Source organism: Lucilia sericata, unplaced genomic scaffold (genome assembly GCF_015586225.1).
Source record: "Lucilia sericata isolate MDLA Ls3-8-SP2 unplaced genomic scaffold, ASM1558622v1 Contig000296F_arrow, whole genome shotgun sequence".
Taxonomy (NCBI): domain Eukaryota; kingdom Metazoa; phylum Arthropoda; class Insecta; order Diptera; family Calliphoridae; genus Lucilia; species Lucilia sericata.
Genome location: NW_023994321.1, coordinates 56,384 through 79,105, shown reverse-complemented (window position 1 = coordinate 79,105; position 22,722 = coordinate 56,384). Strand labels below are relative to the sequence as shown.

At 31.1% G+C, this 22,722-nt stretch overlaps 1 protein-coding gene across 1 annotated transcript; it reads left to right on the top strand.

Moving 5' to 3' along the window:
• On the top strand, positions 1-20,341 carry LOC119603361 (methionine--tRNA ligase, mitochondrial). Its single transcript, XM_037955368.1, has 4 exons — positions 1-211; positions 273-1,076; positions 1,191-1,361; positions 20,313-20,341. The coding sequence occupies exons 1-4, from the start codon at positions 118-120 to the stop codon at positions 20,324-20,326; spliced, it is 1,083 nt and encodes a 360-aa protein (XP_037811296.1). The 5' UTR covers positions 1-117; the 3' UTR covers positions 20,327-20,341.
• Positions 20,342-22,722: the final 2,381 nt, after the last annotated feature.

The window sequence follows — 22,722 nt, the reverse complement described above, 5'->3', positions numbered from 1 at the left end:
ACAGCTGTTCAAACTTCAGTTAGTGCCGGGCTTTTTTATCGTGAGTGTAAATTTTGGTGTGATTTCGTAATTTAAATAAAAGAAAATCTATTAATTAAATGAAAATAAACAGAAATCATGTTAATTCCAAGAGTTCAGAACATAAGAAGATTGTGTGCTGCTGCCCATCCTTCGTTTTATGTAACAACTCCCATATTCTATGTAAATGCGGGTAAGTTATTTACATTCCAATTAGAATTTTCAATGATTATGTCGTTTTTATCCCAATTAAGCTCCTCATATTGGGCATCTGTATTCGGCCGTTATCGCTGATGCTGTATGCCGTTATGAAAAACTAAAAAATCCTGAACATGCTCATGCTGTCTCTCTGTGCACGGGTACCGATGAACATGGCACCAAAGTTCAGGAGGCAGCCACAAATCACAACATACCAGTTGAACAATATTGTCAAGATATCTCGGCCAGATATCGCAGCGTATTTCAACAAGCCATCATACAAAATACAGACTTTGTACGCACCACAGAGGATCGCCACAAAAAGGCGGTCAGTCACTTTTGGCAAACCCTTAAAGACAAAGATCACATTTATTCCGCCAATTATGAAGGCTGGTATTGTGTATCTGATGAAACATTCTTAACCGAGTCTCAATTACGTTTAGACGAGTCAACAGGCCAAAGATTTTCTTTGGAATCCGGCCATCCCGTTGAATGGACTGAGGAACAGAATTATATGTTCCGTTTATCTAAATTACAATCTGAGGTATTGTATTGGCTGAAACAGGGTGATAAGGTGAAACCTTTTAAATTTGAAAAGATTTTATTTGATATGCTTTCCGAGCCTTTGCCCGATGTTTCTGTATCAAGACCAGCTCAAAGAGTACCATGGGCTATACCGGTACCGCATGATCCCAGCCAAACTATTTATGTATGGTTGGATGCTCTAGTGAATTATCTAACTTCAGCCGGTTACCCAGATCCTAAATTCAAAACAAATTGGCCGCCAAAGTTGCAAGTTTTGGGCAAAGATATTTTGAAATTCCATGGCATATATTGGCCGGCATTTTTAATAGCGGCAGGTAAGTGATTTAAAGTAATTAACGTGATATGGATTAATTTCTATATTTCGAATAAATGAAACAGTTGTTGCATTATTTATGTTTTTATTTATCTGTTATTTCTTGAAATTTTAGGCCTCGAACCACCACAACAACTATTTGTTCATTCTCACTGGACAGTTGATGGCCAGAAAATGTCAAAGAGTAAAAACAATGTAGTCGATCCATTAGCGGCTTCTGAATTGTACACTATGGAAGGTTTACGTTATTTTTTGCTACGTGAGGGTGTTGCTCATAGTGATGGCAGTAAGTACATAGTTATATTATCTCTATAGATTTAATTGACATTCTGTTGATATTTTAAACTAAACTGTTAGGAAGTTGAGGTTTGTTAAAATATTAACTATTGCTCAAAGCTTTAAAAGAATTCATTCCCTAATTCTTTTTTTGAAATTGAGTTATATTTTAAAGAATTAACAATTCTTCAAACTCATTCCCTTTGATTTCATTCCTAGAATTGATTCTTAAAGCTTTCGATGTAGTTGAATTAATTCCTATAGAATGTTAAATTCCTTCTGAATGAATTTTGTTTGCATTCAATCTGTTACAAATTGAATTAAAATAAATTTCAACAATTCCTATTGATTTTTAAATTCAATCTATTACAAATTGAATTTAAAAAATTTTCAACCATTCAATTTGAAATAGATTGAATGAAAGTTTTGTTTTATAATTCAAAAGCATTCTTTATATCGATACCCTATATTAAAAAAGTGCTAAATCAATAAAGTCTAGTTTTCAGGAAAGTAAAAAAAACTATTTAATTCGTGAAATATTGCACTAAAAGACAATATTTCTTCCACAATACGTTTTTAACATCCTTACTAATTCTTACCTATGAAAAATTTTTAATATTTTGCACATTTTAGCGACTTATTTAAGATAGCACTTTTTGGTCGACAAAAAAAAAACAAATATTTGTTCTAAGTTAGCATGTTTTGTTCAAAGAATAGAACAAAAATGAAATTTAGATTGCATTACCAGTAAAATTTTACTGATTACTGAAAAAAAATCAGTATACAGTAAATTTTTACTGAATACTGGAAAAAAATCAGTATTCAGTAAAAATTTATTGATTACTGAAAAAAAAAATCAGTATTCATTAATTTTTACTGATTAATGAAAAAAAATGCAGTATTCAGTAAATTTTTACTGAATACTGAAAAAATCAGTATCAGTAAATTGAAATCTATTATGCATTGCCGGTAAAATTTCATTAACTACATCTTAGTAAAATCATTACTATTAAGTTTTTTGAGGATTTGCGAAAGTAATTTTGCAAATTTTTATTTTACGGTCTCTTACTAGGAAAGTAAATGAATAGAACTGAAAAAATATATTTTTTTATTTATTGTTCAAAAAATATCTTTTGATAAAAAAAAAGTTATTTTAGTCAAACCAGTAAGTTCAATAAGATGCATTTACACCATTTAAGTAGAAAAACTCATGGCATATCTGCTTGTTTACTATTCCTTATTCTCAGTACAAATATTTTAAATTATGAAAAGTTTTTGAATATAAAAAGTACCAATATTTTTTGAATAATACACCATAATTTGCACATTTAAAGACTTTTTTATAATCAAAATTCTTAATTGGAACCATAGAATATTATAGATCTTAGTGTTATAAACGATTTCTGAAATAACTTTACATTTTTTGAAATAACTTTAAATTTTTTGGAAAAACATTATTTAATGTCTAAAACTGGCATTATATACAAATATATAAATGATCATATCTTAAAAACTATACATTCATTTTATTAATCTTCACCTGTTTTGTGTTCAGCATGTTCATCTTGTTAATATACAAAACAAATTTTAAATAAATTTGAAGTTTTAAAAAATGTTGTAAAATTTGTATGGAAGCACTTATTTTCTTCAATAATTTTTTTTTTTTTGAGATAGCATATTAACAAAAATTGTTGTTAAAAGTGCAAAAATTACTTTTTTGGTTTCAAATTTATACCAGACGTGGATCATGCATTGAGGAATCCTTTTGCATCAAAAACTCACTTTGCCCAAAATTGAGTTCGCACTTTTTGAATATAGGGTCACGATATTAAAAATTTAATTAAATTTTTTTTCTTGAGTGAGCATTCAATTGAATTCATTCCTATAAAGAATGTATTCTCTTAGGAATTAATTTAATGGAATATAAAGCCAAGGAAATCAGCTTTAGAATTTAAATTCACATAATGATTTTAAAGAATGGTACATTCAAAAATTTAAAGCCGAATTAAAAATATAAGGGAATGAATTCCAAATAGAATTCCTTCTTTCCAAGCTTTGCTATTGCTGAATACTCTTAAAAAGTTTACATCTGTTTGGAAATCTCTGTTAATTATAACTAAACAGCTTATAGTGGTTTCAATATTTGAGGAAACTTTCTGTGAAGTTTTCTTTTCGATAGGTGTTATTTTCATGTCAGGAGATTTTATATCACTTACCTTTTCGGATATGGGCATTGAATGGGCTCGATAATATCATCATACTTTACAGTATTATTTCTTAGATCTAACATGTATCATATTTGGTTCCTAAATATCTTATGTACAAATTATATATTCAATTACAAAGGGGACAGTGATATGGGTGCTATATCAACAAATCTAACGATTTTAATAACTAAAATCATCGAATTATTTTAAAAATTGCTACTTGTGTTTTTGACTACGAGGTTTACATGGATGGACATAGCATAGTCGAATCAGAAAGTGATTCTGAGCATACTTTAGGATGGGTGTCAAAAACATTACTACTTTCATGATTAGAACTGGACACAAATTTTTCTGTGTTATTACGACTTACTTTCTAATAAGATTCTGTGTAATATTTTGTTAGGTGTCTTAATAGTCCTTAACAAATAAATAAAATAATTTCCTTTGGGTTTATAATATGTTCTCGATGTGCCCAAAGTACAACTATTATGTGAATTTAAGTATTCTCTATAATACAAAACATATCTAATAGTCTAGCAGGCAGACATTGTTGATATAAATATACTAAAATTAATTTGAATTTCTCTTTTTGCAAAAAAATGTTAATTTTACTATATTTGTTTATCCTATAGTTTTAAACAAGGATAGAACCAAGCATATGAGTACATACTTATGTAAATCTTGTGCAACTGAATAAGTTTGTTTTCTTGTCTTTAAAATTTTTCATTTACATTTGTTGTACTTGTAATTTTACATTTAATATGAATTTTATACTGTTGTTGCTATAAATATTATATTATTTTCTATGTTCTTTTTTTGGGTTCGTTTGGTAGAACACAACTAAACAACTACTTTTTTGGTTTAGATTTTTGCAAGATTTTTATACTTAGATTATATTTTACTTTGTTTTGCTGTTTTTGTATTGTAGGCGACCTTTGGGGTTAGTTGTCGAAATAAAAACCCCGAAAGAAAAAATTTTTAAATTTGCATAAAATATTACACAAAAAAGTTTTTCTTTTTAAAACTATGAAAAGACCAAAAATATGGGTGAAAGGCTATGTTGTTTTTGAATATAAACTCATGGTAGTGTTTAAAACAATTCTTGAGACAATCATTTTTTGACAAGGATTTTCTTGGATATAGAGTTTATTAATGAAAAGTTTTCTATACTACTTTATTTGTAGATCAAGGTACAAAGTTGTTGATAGTTGTTTTGTTTACTTTTAGAAATGTGATGAAATTTTTTTAATTAAAATGGAAATGTTTAGAAATTTTATTCAGAAAGAAATTAGAAAAGTGTTATATTCAGTTTTGTTGCTTAATAAGATAAAACCTTTTTTATATTTTTTTTGAAAAGAAAAAAACCATAAGTAATTATAGAAATTAACTCTTTGACGAGTGTCCCAAGATTTTTTTGAAGATGTTGAACATCATTTTGAGTTCATAGATACAGTAAATTGTTATTTCCAAAGAAACATAAGATATTTTTAAGAATTCCATGCCAATCTTGTATATAATATGATCAATATAAGTCTCAATAAAGTGTGTAGTTTCAAGAACTAATAATCACAACCGAGATCCTCAGCCATACTTCAGCCACATTTACCGTGGAGTCAAAAACATAATCTTCAAGACGAAACTTTCAAAAGCTCTGGGTCCGGATGGTATCTTTATATTGAGTTAAAAAATATCTGGAATATCTTACCCACCTTCTGGAACTCTCAATACACCAATCGGTGATTCCAGATATATTGAAGTTAGCTCGGGTTATCTTAATTCTAAAACCAGACAATTCCGCTACTCAAGGAGAATTAAAGAAATATTAGAATCGCTACTACTACCAACCCTGATAGAGAATTTCCCGCTCGTCACAAACCACATAACCTCCCAGACTTCCAATGGCCTCAATAAATTCAAACGACATCACATACTCCCCAACAAAAGATCTACAGAAAGATGGTCGTGGCACAAGCAAAAGTAATCCCACCGATACTCTTTAAGTTTTATCTTGCTGAACCCCGCACAGATAACTCTGTGTTGTTGTATACTGATATCGACGGCATAAGTGCCAAAATCACGAACTATTTGGTTACCATAACATACGTTTTTCCAGGAACGTAAAATAAGTTCCCACTTTTTACCTCTTAGACCAAACGAGTTCAAAATAAGTTCTCACTTTTTACCTCTTAGACCAAACGATGAATTGTGGTTAAAAACCGGAAAATAGAAAGATAGACTTTGACAGCCTCCTTTACTTCTCAGTGCAAACAACTTACATTAAATAAAAGGTTAGATATCGGGGGCAGCTGTTTCATAAGTAGCTCACTTGGGTCCATTTAAGTTGGTCCCGTTGTGTTACCCTAGTGGTCACATGAGTGTATTCTGATAACACTCTCTGCTTCCAGAACTAAACCAACCGGTTTCATTTATGAAGCATAGGATATCATTTCCAGAAAGATCCTTCATGCCTGACAAAAAGGGAGCACCGAAGTGTTGTTCCCTGCTTTCAGTTCCATCTTTTTCTTAATTATGACAACTTCTACAGTAGTCGTTATATCCAATACCTAGACTCCTGGCATGGGTGCGAATGGCACAGTGTCCTGTAATTACTTATACAAGGTTAGAGACAGAAATAACGTCCTCTAGCTGGCACCTGAACTTAATAATGCTGCCACAGAAAGTTCCAATGCCGAGTTTTATAACAGAACAATGCAACCGGATACATCCGGATGGACTTTCGACATTTTCGTAGCGATATCCAATGTGTCATACCATTGGACGTCGACTGACTGTCAATTGCTCGGGAAACATTATATTATTAATGCCTGCAGTTGCAACAGAGTCCTAAATGAACTCCCCTGAAATCTCGGATATTACAAGACAATTACTCTGGCATTCAAGATCAATACTAACACAATTGAGAGCCGGATGATATAGTTTCCTAAACTGCTACTGCTACTGTCCCACCCGGTCTACTAATTTGGCCCCATAAACCTGTGGTTAAGTCCGAATGTGGTGGCGCAGTTTCTCTAGCTCCCCCTACTACCTACCCGATACTAATACAAATAATTAAACGTTTCTATAGCTTCAGAAAGAACTATCGGCCCCAGTCGAACAAGAAAGTGATACAGTACTTATTCTCATAGTTGATGTAAGGTATCAATCTAACTAACATGCTTCATTACATTTTTTACTATGACGCATTTGATTTTAAGTTATTCTTGAAAATTTACTACATAAAAGATTTTTTTGAAATATTTCCCATCATAAACAACCTTTCTTTAAAATTCTCTAGAATAAAACATTAATATTATCACTTTCTTCAGGACGGATGCTACCATAGTAAATGTATATAACTCCTTTTAGAAATTTCTTATAACACCCAAGATATCTTTGTTATTTGTTTCCTTTCCTTAAATTCATGCATTGTTCCCACATCATGACAATGCTATTTGGAATTTCTTAAAAATTCCCACAACAATCTATGATCAAAAGAAAATTATATAGCATAGAAGCTATAGTTTATTATTTAATATACTGCCTTCAAATTCAACAGTCCTTTTTTTTGCACAATAAGGATGTAATTATATATTCAGCTTTACGTACATACATACAAGCGTTCCTGGAAGTTACACTTTAACCTTTAAAACTGTAAGCAGAAAAAACAAGTCATCCATTATTAAATCAATAGAAGTATTAACTACGTCCAACATTTTTCTGTTATCAAAGGTAGTAATATGTATTCATCTTTATCCTTTCTATAAAGAAATTTGATTGTATAGAAATTGATTTTAAATGGTTTGGTTTATTTCTTTTAAATTCTATTGACCCACTTTATAAATATCCTTCTCTCTTATTGTAATTAGTAAAAGCCTTTTGTTTCCTTCTTACAAATACCAGAATATCTAAAGAAGCATTTTACAATCCAATTGCTTTTATTTTCCAGTTGGTTGATTACTGTAGCATTACAACTTTTCAAAGATTTTTCTTTGCGAAATTTTTTATAACATTTGACAATAATCGTCGAGTGTTGAAGTGTAAGTTTTAAGTTTTTGTTTTTATTGATGCTTTGCTGACAAAGAATTTCATGGCCTTGTAAACAATAGATTGTACAGACAAATGAAATTTTGAAATTTTAAATATGAGAAATATTTCATATGCTAATTCTTGGTGGTTTTTAAGATGGTCATAAATTTATACACAGAATGATTGAAATCTTTTTGTTCTTATGTGGTTTTATTAATTAAAAATTTGTTTTGTGTAAATTCTAAAAACTATTCTAAGGGTTATTCTAGAAAAGGTCTTAGGTTAAAAGTTATGCATTTTTATGAAATTATGTTCTGTATTAAAATGAAAAACTATTACAAAAACTATTAGAGGAACATTAATTGTTTCGAAATATTGGTCATAGACCTATTAAAAGTTCATACATTTTGGATCCGTATAAAATTCTAAAAAGATCTTGAAATGTCCGTCTGTTTGTTTGATAAAAAGGAAAGCCTAGATCAACGGTTTCCAAAAGTCGCGACGCCCATCCCAAGTGGACCGTGGTTGTAATGAACAATGAGACTTTACGAAATAGGTAGAGCTTGATCGAAATCACGTAGAGTTAAACAATACTCAATTTTTGACACTTACAGCCACGTTGTCGAAGTTTAAATTTCTTGAAATTTATTAAATGAACATTATGAGTTTACCAAATACGTAATTCAAAATTATTTCGACACTCACAACGTCACTAAAGTTCAAATTTCATCTTCAATTTCCGGCACAGTTGCAAGAAATACACGAGGAGACGAAAGTTCATTGTCTTTGGAGGCATGCGAAGTACTTTACACACCCCTATGTGTAATAGGCAATTGAGCAGAAATACCATAGATATAAATTTTAAAGAGGCAATCCTGTTTATTTTACAAAATGGGCTAATGTGTTTTAGTTTCTGTCGTTTTCAACTAGACAACTCGTTCGAGTTTAGCGATAACTGTTAAAACACACCTTCACAAGGTGTCGAAGAGATATCACTTGCGGACGAGTTGAAACGTTGATGAGCTATGTGATCTTGTGAATTGTTTTCAGGTAGAAATACACAATTGCTTCACTGGACTTAACCTGAAATTATCAAGCAAAGTCTTCAGCAACACTTTAACACTTGAATGAAGAAAGTAAACGTAAATTTAGGCTTCATAGTCGATGGTGTCAAAATTCCGACTATGAATAACCCAAACATTTTGGGCTATAAACTGTTCACATCCTCAGCTCATGCTGCCGGTATTATGTACAGATTGCGAAATAGAAATAAGGTCCTGAAAACGCTAGCTGGCAAAACTATGGGCCTTTCAGTTTTTAATTATGCTGAATGACGCCCTGATTTTTGGTGGAGAAATATTCCAAGCTGTTAAATGCTTCCCTACGGACTGTAACGGTTTGTATTCAAAGAACCTATGAACACCACCTACACGAGAAAACGAAGGTTCTCCCAGTCAAAAACATAATGTTATGCTGACTAAAGAGTTCCTCCGGGGATGTCACCAGAGGAGTCATCCCAACTTTAAAATCAGACAGTTGGATGTTTCCCCGAGGAATGCCTGGAAGGACTCTCACATATACAAGGACCGCATACGAAATAATGTGCGTGATGCCTTGGATCGTACTTCGTATACAGCAGCTTTGAACGATTTTCATAGAGACCTAACAATGTTGTACTTTGAGATCGTCTATAGGGGTAAATAAGAGTAAATGCCCAGCGTGCTGTCATGTTCTACTGCTCAACGCACCCCACTTCACTTAGTCCCATGGATTTATGGACTAATCTAGTAGAAGTAGATGATTAAAATTTTATACTTTAAGCTGTTACAAAACCAACAACATCATATGTATGTCAGAATATATCTTACCAACGATATGTATAGCACGTATCATACCCAAGAGTTCTTGCAGTAATAGGAGGTATAGACCGCCTCACTAATGTAGCAATACTTTTCCATGATAATACACGAAAACTTTAACAAGCAGCCGAATTAGTATACTATATGTATATCTTCTGGTAAAAAGATGCAATTCGGACTTTGACGGTTTGATTTCTAGACCGTTCCAAGAAATAAAATTATTGTTGCAATAAATTTCAGAATATACAAAATCTTGATACCCATATTACAGACCATAAGAGAAGAGTACGGTTGAGATCGTCTAAACGCAATATGTAATGAAAACACCACACATTAAGAGAAAATTCGGATGCAAAATTTGACAGTCGTACTATATGGATGGAATTGAATTTTACTTTTTGATTACATGTTACGTACGTAAAGAGTGATCTTTATGGGTCAACATTTTCTTAGATTTTAATTCTCCTGATCTTCGTTTGTAATAAACACTTTAGAAAGCTCATAGCATTGACATGTATTTTATTATTTTTCAAATAAAATCTATAACATTTTCTTTTCAAAACAACACTTCTCTTATAAGCTCGTATAAATGTAAATTGAATTCTAAATATTATGACCTCCTATATATTCAAATATCCTCAAGCTAACATTAAATAAATGAAAAAGAACTGAATTTTTAATTTGTTTTTCCAAAAATGAAAATAATATTTGCCTTCACAAACAAAAGAATTATAAATCATATTAACAGCATACATACTCATTGTGTCTGGGTATTGTGCAATCTTATAAATATTTAAATTATACAACTTGCATAACTTCAACCCAGATATCCCTCTTATTTAAGTTTATGAAGTAATCCAAGGAGTCAATCCTAAGGAAAAACAACTTAAACTAAATTTTTGTGAACAAAATAGTGAAATATTTTGTAAATATTTTTTAAATTCAATTGCAAATAATGAAGAGTACAGTTTAAATTCATTTGTGACTTAAGAAGTGTATAAAATCTCTATACTCTATAACCATCATGGTTCATGAAAATTCAAAATGAAATTGTATTTTATATGTATGTATATGTAGTACATATGTAGTAATCATGCATTAAATTCATGACAAAATAATAGAATGAATGATTCGTTATCCAAAGAGAACAACACATAAGTATAAGATATTTATATAAAGCAAAAGTTTTCCAAAAAAAAGATAAAATTTTTTAACATCTTGTAGATGTTAAAGTTCATTTGATTTTAAAATCTACATACGAAATGAAAATGTGATTGTGATTTTTTATTTATTTTCTTTTCGATTGCATCCTTAGAGAGACATTTTTTTGACAAACTACTGCAACAAATACTTTGCAATAGGTGAAAATATTTTCCTTCTTTTCGAAGCAATTTGATAAATTGTATTTTTGTGTATTTTGCTTTGCATCAATTACTATTGTTATTTGTAATATGTATGTATGTGTATTTTATGTAGAAAATAATATATTTTGCAGAATTATTTGTAGATTTAACAATAGTAATAGGGTTTTTGGCAATAATTCTAGTATTTTTATTTTAAATTAAAACTATGTATACATTTGAAATTTAGAATAGTAATGACATTTTGATAAACAAGATTTTCGTCATAGCATAAGAAAATTTGTGTAATAACATGAAGAGATACAATAGTTTTTGAAGCTTAATATGTAAATATATATAAACATTTAGATCCTTTTTGAAATTCATATGAATTTGACCAACAATTCCATGATAGACATTTGTTTTAAACTTTTTTTTAGAAAAATGGGAGTGTCTGATCTCAAGATTCACATAATATTAACTTTAGGATTAGTACAACCATGATCTGCACTGTCTGGACTACATGATTCTCAACATCGAGTGACGAAGTGCGTCAGTGTTCTCGATATTTTACGATATTCTATATGATACGATATGTTAGAAATGTTGTAGAGAAACATTTCCTTTTTTGAAAATCGAAGCCGTAACCTTCTCTACGCAGTATTATAATTCTTTGTTTTGATCATACACTAAACTTCGAACTGATTTAATATATTAACTGTGAAATAGATTTAGGTTTAGAAGTCATTTACATCGCTTAAGGGATTTAGACTGGCCAACAGAAGGCGTCGTCGAACGTTTATGGAACCTATTGAGAACTCTAGAGAAAAGATCAGTTTTTGAGTTAAGTCACCAATAGGATAAATCTATCTACCGCTAATGCTCGATAAGGGCGAGCTTGATTATTTACTGAATTCCGGAGTTCTTTGGGGTTCTGTTTTGTTGTCAATCCAGAATATTCCTTCACGGTCCACAGTATTCATACTATTATGATTATATGCCGATACTTCCAGATTTAATATGGGTGAATCACAAAATCTCGACTTACTGACGATAAGCGCATGACATGAACTAATCCCTGTCAAATTCAATGCCCTCAAACTTGAAACACCAAACTTTTACAAAACCGCAGAATGTATGGCATAAATGTCGATATGCCTCACGAGTCCATAGAAGGACACAAATGTCGAGAGCTTAACGTGAACACCTGCCATGACGGCCTTATTTCACGGTGGTCTTTTTCATCCACTGGGTAGACTAGAGACGGTCTACCACGCGCCCCTGAATCCTTCTTTGAAGAGCTCAGGTGGCAATTTTTGTACATGGCTGAGCCGGTCCATGTACAAGCTCTTTGCTGAAGAACTCGAGCTATCTAATCTCTTGATGTCATGCAAGATTGCATTATTTAATATGTATGCAATCCTCATCAACTAATGACCCATTCCAGTGCATTCCTTAACCTCTTAAAGCCCGCGCAACCACACTACTGAGATGGCTCTGTTGATTCGGCAACAGCACCTAGAGACGTATTTGGTAGCCCGAAATATCCAGCCAATAAATCAGGATCCCTCTGTATGTCAGATAATGCGACAAAGGATGTAGAAATTTCCAAAGTCAATTCGAACCCAATAATTGCCCCGACGAATTGAGGGAACGACCCTCAACCATATGTCGCGTAGCATGAAACAATATGAATCCTGTTGAGATGGCAACAGCACCGAAGTAAAAGGTCTACTAAGTAAAAGGTCTACTAAATCAGTACTAGTCTCCTGTCGGGCAGAGGAGTTTTTCCCGATCGTTCGCCAATTACATCAGTTCCATTCTCAAGTGTCAACCTGAAAATTCCCCAACATATACTGCCGCCCTACTACGCGAAGAGTAAGAGATATTCAACGGGTTCAGGAATCCAGCATAAGTTGCTTTGTCACATCACCCAGTGGCATCTGTCGAGATGGCAACAGCACCGGAGAGAGAATCCAGACATATTTGACATTTGGATATATCCAACATTCTCTCCCCACGAATTTGGGTATAAGCAACAGCCATTACGTGGATTCCGAAGGAACCTCAACCAATTGACCGGTCAGGACTAGGTCCTGTGGGCAACCGGACACCCGTAGTGTCAGATTATATGGTACTCTGGTTAGACTACATGTCAAATCATTCCAAGTAAAGGCCGAGGATACATTTGATCATCACCAGTTTATAGTCCCGGCAGACTATAGGTATTGGTAGCACCTTTATACCCCGGGATTGCAATACACCAAGATCGAGTTTTTCATCAAGGAAACATGCCCCGGGGGATCCATAGAAGGACAGTAAGTCTAATTGTCTAAATCCATATCTCTTTTAAAAGAGATAAGTAATCTTATATCTAAATCGTCCGCTCTTCGCCGCGTATAGAGCTTTCACGTAGATCACAGATCATTCGTTATTCATATCGTATTTGGACAAGGCGTGGCTGTTATGTCAACAAACATAAAACAAAATTGAAGATTCTAATGATCGATATTCACACAGTCATTAGCCTATAATAATTCAAAATATCACACAACTTATCAAACAATCGATCTTTTGCTCGGTAATTTAAGTTCCGTAATAATCAGTATTTTTAACAATCTCAATTAGACGTCTTATAGCTGCGATCTTTAAACATCATACATAAGTCAGTGTCATAAGTTTATTGTCATGTGACTGATTTACAGAACCAATATTTAATATCATATTATTTTTTATATAAGCTGCAAAATATTTGTCTATAAATTTTACTTACAACGCTTCTTTATCCTCAACATCATCCTTTTGCAATCACATTCAATGATGTATGTAAATTGCAGTCGTAACACGCGACATACACTTTTGTTTGTATTTTACAATTTACTATTGTTGGAGTTTTTTTTTTTATTATTTTTCTATTGTTTAGAATTGTTTTAACGTTATTGTATGGAACATAAATTGCTTTTTACAAAGTATGAGTATTTGATTATTTAGTGCATGAAATGTGAGTTCCATTCAAAATGTCTTTATTATTTTAATTATGAATGCAAATATAATTTTCTTTTAATGTTGACTTTATTTCTAGTTCTTTGCGAAATAGAAAACTCCTTTGTGTTTTTAGTAATTCGTAATTAATAATTTAAATTGACTTAATAAGTAGTTTAAATGTATTTGTTTAATAAATCATTAAATAAGTGGACAAATTAAGTAAAACTTATATGTGAAATAACACATAAATTTAATCCATATTTAACAAATTAGGAGGATTTAAAAAGGGATGAAAAGTATAATATAACTTATATTAGTTAAAATCCTATATAGCAATCATTGATCTTTAATAATAAATCACGTTTTTATTGATATTTCTAGTAGTATCCCTTTATTTGACCAACAAGTATTGTTTAGCTCAAATATTTATTTTCCAAAATGTTTACTACAATATCTAATAAACAATTGATATTCATTCATTAATTTAAAATATGTATTCACAGTCTCATTATATTACCTCAAAGTTGCGTATGAATATTTATTTGCAAACATTAATATCAACTACTATCAACATATAATCGTAATTTATTTGAATATCCTTTAATATTGAATACATATCTCTGCTAAGGCAATGATGAGGAAACAACGATGATTATGCTATTGGTGATAATAATTGTTAGCTGCTTGCTGTTGTTGTTGTTAACCATCAATATTTAAAGTGTATTAAACAATCCGGTATAAATCAATTTTTATTGCATTTTAATTGCTTTCATCTTATATACATGTATGCATCTATCATGTTCTACGCCTTATGCGGCATCAACAAAACAATAATAAAACTGAATGAAATGGTATGGAAAGGTATTAGTTCGGTTAGATTTTATGAGAAGTTCGTACGATATCTATCGAAATTTCCATTTAGATTCTATTGAGATTTCGATCGATGTCCTATGTCGATCGATGTGTTATCTAAACAGTGTATTCGGCCAACGTCTAGTGGTACTGATTCATGATAACTAACCATTTAAGCGCACTTAGTTCGGTAATGGTGTTATCAGCCTTTTTGACGATGTCAATTGGTTGCCCCGGAAGTACGATCGGATTCCTTAAGATTTTCTCTTGCAAGACTCTAAAGAGTGAAAGTATGCAAATAATTTAGAAACTTTCCACACTCTTAAAACCAGAAACCATTAACAATGTTTGGACTTAGAGGACAATTTCGCACCTGAATGTTCCATAAATAAGAGAAATGTTTACTCCTTCAAATAAAATATTTATTTAGCAAAAATAAATTCCTAATAGTTTGTTGTACATAATTTGCGAAAAGATCATACAATTGGACCACTATGTAGGTATCATAGCTTCGCATACTTTTAACAATAAATCAATTAGGAAGCACATGAATTCTGAAATTCAGTTTCAGAACTCTTGTTACTGTGAGAATAAATAATAAAGCATTAACAAAGCCCTTGATAACTTTAGGAATACAAGGGAAAAAACTTATTGGAAAAGTTTGGAAAAACTGCAATTCCAAAATAAGAAAGTTAAGTAGTTTTATTTACACTAAACTTCTACAGTTATCCTAAAACTTCTACAGTTTCCCGATGATAACGATCAACATCTATGTTAATTCTCATGAAGTCCGCACACAATGCATACTGATAATTTAAATGTGGAAAGTAGCACTAGGTCCGAAAGTTTTTAAATGAACTTTTGCTGACTGGGATTTCAATACCTGTGTTATGATATAATCGGATATTTATGCTGCAAGGCCTATTCTTGATATTGTTATTCGAAAATAATATCAACAAGTAAGGGTGTTATATTCGGCTATGCCGAATCTTATATACCCACCATCAAATCACTGCCATATAAATAAACTTTGATATTTTGAATATTTTATTATTATACATATATCGATACTAATGTGAACATCAGGGTAATATTTGAAATAGTTCTCTTAATGGGGTTCAACTATTGACAGTGAAGATTTCAGTTCCTTATTTATTTCAAATTTTATAGTTCTACTTATATTTTTAAGCCAGTAAGGAACATTAAAGTCATTTTCTTAAAGGGACCTTATACAGGGTTAGGGTTAATTATGGACCGATCCTCATAAAATATGGTTGAGAGATTTTAGCTTAAAATTAGTTTATGTCGAATTGCATTGCGGTATTCGTATTTTCAGTCAGTTAAAGTAATTTTCTTAAGGGGACCCTATATGGGGTCATATTTATCATTAATCATATTTATGTATAATTTCCAACCAGTAATGAGCGTTGTAAACATTTTCGGTGGGGTAATTATGGACTGATCCTCATAAAAATTGGTAGAGAGATTTCGGTTCCTATACAACTTATCAGTGTCGAATTTCATAGCTTTACTCGTTTTTTAGGCCAGTAATGAACGTTAAATTATTTTTCTGATGGGAACCTTATATGTGGGGGGGGGGGGGGGGGGTTCAATTAAGGCCCGATCCACAAAAAATTTGGTTAAGAGATTTTGGATGGCAAGGAACTTACTTGAGTCGAATTTCATTGCTATACTCATACTTTTAAGTCAGTAATGGGCCTTAAAGTAATTTTCTGGGGGTAGGATCAATTATAGACCGATTCATATAAAATTTGGTAGAGAGATTTTGGCTCGTATAAAACTTACTTCTGTTAAGTTTCACCGCTATAGTCGTATTTTTAAGCCAGAAATGAGCGTTAAAGTAATTTTATGGAGGGGACCTTATATGGGGGATAGAGTCAATTATGGACCGATCCACATAAAATAAGGTGGAAATGTTTTGGCACCTAAGACACATACTTATGTCAAATTTCTTCGTTATACTCGTATTTTTACGTCAATAATGAGCGTTAAAGTCATTTTCGGAAGGGGGCCTTATATGGGGGGTAGGATCAATTATGGACCGATCCACATAAAATTTGGTAGAGAGATTTTGGCTCGTATAAATCTTACTTCTATGAAATTTCATTGCTATACTCGTATTTTTAAGCTGGTAATGACCGTTAAAGTAATTTTATGGAGGGCACCTTATATGGGGGGTAGGGTCAATTATGGACCGATCCACATAAAAATTGGTGGAAAGGTTTTGACTCCTAAGTTACTAACTTATGCCAAATTTCTTTGCTATACTCGTATTTTTACGCCAATAATAAGCGTTAAAGTCATTTTCTGAAGGGGACCTTATATGAGGGGTAGGGTCAATTATGGACCGATCCCCATAGAATGGTGGAGAGATATTGGCTCGCATGAAACTTATGTGTGTCGAATTTCATTGCTATATTCGTATTTTTAAGCTAGTAATCAGCTTTTTAGTCATTTTCTAAAGGGGGGTAGGACCAATTATGGTCCTATGTCAACCATAATTTGAGAAGTCAAAAAACTGACCTATGCGAAATTTTGCGGTATTTGCTTCATAAACAACGAATTTGTGAATGTTTGAAGCTCTTTATACAATATTCCGGGGGGTACATTTGTATGGGGTTATGTGAAATCGTTGACCGATTTTGCCCATTTTCAATGCCAAAAATTTATGATCAATAAAAAATATTTTGGGAAAATTTCATCTCAATATCTCTTTTTTTGTGGACGCCAACAACAGACAGACGGACGGACATAGCTAGATCGTCTTAGAATCTTACGAGGTCCCAGAATATATATACTTTATGGGGTCTGTGAACAATATTTCGATGTGTTACACACGGAATGACAAAATCAATATACCCCCATCTTTTTTGATGGTGGGTATAAAAATTAACTCTTTGAATACTCTGCCACAACTATTACCAGTAAAATGAAATCAAATCTATGATGTCAGTAAAATAAGCAACCAATGAAACAAGGATACAAGCAGTCAGGCAGGCAATCATGCAAAGCGTTTCAATACATTTTTTACTCTACATCAAAGTAGGAAGTTTATATCGGAATAATTTTTAAACTAAAGGTCGCAAATTTCAAATGATGCGTGATCTTCTACAGTACCGTGGACGTAAACCATTTCACCTAGTCTCATACAATATATCACATTTTAAATATGCATATAAATATCTACATTATTGTTGTAGGGTATTGAAATAAACACTTCAGTATGCATAAAGTTATTAATGCTTTATTATTGGTTTATAAAACGACTTTTCCTAATTTAAAATGATCGAACACCGAGTAACTAGTTTGCAGCACGTATTAATATCTTTCTATACTGAAAATTATCCATGTCTAATATATACGAATGCTTTGTTGTTTCGCAACACGAAATTGTTTCGTAATATATATGAAATTGATGAAAATATTTTAGTTTAATGCAAAATATTTAAATTTTTTTATTAATATTATTATGTTTAATTTCGCTTAAATTTACGAAAAAGATATTAACCAAAATGTTCGTGCTTTCGTAAAATTAGAAAATGTTTTGATTAAATAGTATTTCGTATTATACACGAAATTTTCATAAATATTACGAAACAAGTAGTTTCGAAATTCTCTTTCGTAAAGTTAAGCATGGATTATTTTCAGTGTAGGATTTTTTAACCGATCTTTATGTTAACATGTTGTCAGTTTGTACGTCAATTTTTCTCCTCCTGTCTAGGCGTAGTGTTTCATAGCAAAATGATTGTTATAGTACGACTGTAGGCAAATATTCCTAATATGCACACATTTAATATAAAATTACCATAGTCTACTCGTAAACAAAATTTGAAAACTCATTTAAGTATTTGCAATTTTACTATTATTATTATTCAAAATGCATTTCGACTAAAATAGTAAAACATTAAATACATTATTGATATTTGTTGTTGCATTCGAGATGATGATGGTCGTTTTCTAATGATGTTGCTGATGACTATGAGATGAGTTCTATAAATGGTTAGATGCATACATAAATACATAAGTATTTATTATTGCTTTTGTTATTCTTGTTGTTGTTAGTGCTTTTAATAGTTGTTTTGAATTTGTAATTTTTATTTAGAAATAGAATATTTATTGGTTAGTAAGACATACAAACAGTGAGTTTCATTTGAAGGTTTATTTTTATGGTAATGGTTAAATTGGATTTGATATTTATTGGTTGAATAGATGTGTTAGGGATTCTATACACTTTTGGTATAAATCGTGAACATTTTCATTTTCAAGTATTTATTTTTATAAACTAGTGATGGTATTGTTTTTTTAATGACAATATAGTAAAATTGTTCTACATTTTATTTACTTTAATAAGGAAAATTATTTTTGTCAACTTAACAAAACTTTGTACGTATATTTACATCTCTTTTACTTAAACAATATCGGAAAATTACATTGTTTACATCAGTTGTGTTTTGGTTTTTGTCTTTGCTAACCATATAACAGCTTAAGGGTTAATTGAAATTTAATACTGGTAATGCTGAATACTTCTGAATACCCGATGTAAAAGTAATTGTTCTGACATGTACTGACGCAAACACTCACATTATCGAGAAGTTTTCTTTTACTTTACACGAGATTAACTCGTTCTTTTACCATTTTGAACTTGCATCATCCAGACGTGTCTTAATTAATATTCGAAACCAAAGATATAAGTAATTTTTAGTGTCCAAAAATAATATCAGGTTATATAGTTTTATTCCAAAGATCAAATTAAGTGTCTTCCAACCATAATTTAAACCGAAGTATCAACCAAAATTATCCGAAGGTAATATTTTGTTACTGATTATTTATGTGATTTAATTAACATTACAAATCCCGTATAGTGAAGTGATCTTAACCTAAAATTAAGGGACACACGTGGACACGTAGCCTATTAAGGCTCCCAATGATATGGTCTTCACGATATATCTTTTAAAGTAATTGAAAACTTCGTATAAATTTAATTTAAAAGAAAGCTTCAGAAGATCAAGATTATACCTGACTCTAAATAAACTATCCCTGATAGATGAGTAGAAAGTGGAAGTATAATTTCCACCAGAACTGTGTTGATATTTACGCATTTAATAAACTGAGAATTGGACAAAACACGCATTATGACGTCATGAATGAATGGGTATATGCTTAGTCTACAATAAATATAAGAATACAGAGGAAAACACACAAAGTCATAAAATCGAAATTTGGAAAAAGGGTACCAAAATAATTTAACACTAACCGTACCAACTGAAACAATTCTCTACAACTAAATCTGTACTTCAATTCAATCACCAAACCAGAGTCTGAATTATACGAACATATTGTATTTCTTCCCAAATTCATAAGATCATCTATTTCCAGTAAAACTTATATAATACCTATTTGAAATCCGCTTGTAGTACGTGCATATTAGATGTAATTTGATTACACTACATTTTAAAAGTAAAATTCCTTAATAACATTTGATATAAAACTCATATTTGAAATCATGCACATACAACAATACATGTATTTAGTTATAATTAGCTATAGTCAATAAGTAATGTAAATAAGTCTGGTATGGTATGTATAATTAAGTTAACCCGTATTTTTTATTATTAACTGTTATACTTCTTAATATTTACTTAGAAATATGCAACAAATTACTTTTCTCCAGCCCCAATAGTATAAAAACAACTGGATGCAGATGTTCGAGAGGCCTCTACGTCATCAAACCAGTAAAACTTCAAACATATATGATGTAAGTTGTAAGTCCCAACAACAACAAATTTTTAAACTTTGGTGAGTGATCAAAAGTAATTATTTATTTATTTTACATGTTTGCATATTTCTTCTTTATTATTAGTATAAACAAAAGCAACAACAAAACATAATTATTTTGTTTGAATTTATTTTTATTAACTTTTATTGATTCCTCACAGAGAGAACCTTTAATGATTTCTTTTGCTAAAATTATATTTTGTTTTTGCTTTTGATAAGACTATTCTAATTATTTCTTTAGGGAAAATTAACCCTTTAGGGCATAGCTTAGTATATTTAAGATCTAGTTAAGATTAAAATTTACTTAATCCCAATGAAGTAATAATTTTTTTTTTTTTTAATAATTTCCGTACAATTGTACTCATGTAACTTAAAGATTCTATTACATACATTTTTTAATGGTATAATGTACTGTTTATATAACTCAGTTTTTTATGAATATTCAGATACATAATAGTTTCTACCTATATATTTTTCCAATTTTGTTTAATATTTAATGAATAAAATTTCATCTACTATGAATTGCTAAAAGTCTATTTCAATTGAGGAATTATACTAACTAACATGAAGGCTACTTAACTTCGATACTCTCACCTAAAAGGGGTAATCTTAGTAAAATGAAAAGTGTGTAGGTTACCATAGGAGTACCATAGGTAATTTTGGGTGGGAAAAATGCACTTCGAGCGACTTAACATCTTGTCTCTCTTAAAGATTGGATTTATATTAAAATGTTGAATATTTGTAATGATTGCTCAATAATTTGTGGTATTTATTAAATGGCATGAGACATTTTTCTATGTTTACACGTTATTGTAAAATTTGGTGTAAGAACCACACCACAGCCGACAGAGCTAGTCGATGGAACACCAGCATGCCGCCGACGCTAGATTTTACAGTTTAGTTTCAAATCGTTGAAATGAATCTACGCGTAACATAGATGGCGCCCAACGCACGGAGCTGTATTAATAGTTTCATATTAAAAGCTTCTTACGATTTATTAAAAATTTATATTTCTTACAATATTCATTATTTGTAATTTTCCAACTTTATGCATGAAAATAGTGATCTGAAATGAATATTTAAAATTTGTCTATCACATTTTCATAACTCTCCTTTTGAAAACTTGATTTCTTTAGTAAAGTTTAGAACTTTCTAAGTCACAAATCATTTGTTTAATAACAGACGATTTGTTTGTAATAAAGTACCTAATCTTGACTATTGAAATATGATCAAAAATCTGTTATAGAGTCCAAAACTTTTCGAGTTGTTAATATTTAAGTTTATGTTGCATATGACTAAATTTTTATCTTCAAATTAAAATTGCAAACCGCATAATTTCAAGACAAAATGTGAGAGTTTCTATTTGTAATTTTCATGAGGCAATTCAAAAGCCTTGTTTTTAGTATTTCGAACAATGTTTATAAGAATATACGATTAAGTTTTAATCGCCTGTTCGAAGAGAGTATCTTAGTATGACCGTAATGTTTAGTTAGTTAAATTCCTCAATAAATAATGATATTGAAATCTTATATTTTTTGTGAATTATATTTATACACACATAATTTTTGTCTTTATTTAAAATATATAAAGAAAGATAAAACAATAATTAGTGAGCTGTAAATACTTCTTTTAAAGCTCATTTTTATATCATGAGTTATAATTTTCGTAGTTCTATACGAAATTCCAGTAATAGTCAGAGCTCTTCTAGAGGTAGAGGTAAAGTAGTTACGACCCCAAATATTTCATTAGAGGATCAAAACCCTCTTAGTTCTCGACCAAAAGTTCTTCATACTCCACCACGAAAAAACACTGTGGAAATTAATCGTACTGTTGTTAATTTGAATAGTCAGTTTGACGATATCGCACTCCAACAGAGTAATCAAAGTTCTGATTCAAATTCCACAAACACACTTCCTACGTCTTCTCAGCAAGCTACTTCTCATACACAATCTGCAACCAGTTCTTCTTCTGAAAAAACTCAAAGACAGTTGCTTGAGGAATCATTCCAGAACATAAATCAATCATCTCTTGAAGATTTATTAGTTCCATCTGGATTTATTGATAACCAGGCAAGAATTTTGTCCCATTTAAACATGGATACCAATACTAATGCTAATAATGAAAATGTTCAGAATTCACAGAATTCGACGGTAAATTCCATAGAGTCTCTTATTTCAATGCTTCAGCAAACAATAAGGTCCACTCAAGAAGAAATGCGAAATGAACTTACTGCTATAAAACAATCAATTTCAAATATTTCTTCTACTTCTGGTGAACCAACCATACCCACTGCTAGTTATGTTCAA

Excerpts from the sequence above, each read along its gene's own strand:
- LOC119603361 (XM_037955368.1), top strand. The coding sequence starts at position 118 with ATGTTAATTCCAAGAGTTCAGAACATAAGAAGATTGTGTGCTGCTGCC. Across the intron at positions 212-272 it reads CATATTCTATGTAAATGCGG|CTCCTCATATTGGGCATCTG; the intron begins GTAAGTTATTTA and ends ATCCCAATTAAG. Across the intron at positions 1,077-1,190 it reads GGCATTTTTAATAGCGGCAG|GCCTCGAACCACCACAACAA; the intron begins GTAAGTGATTTA and ends TTGAAATTTTAG.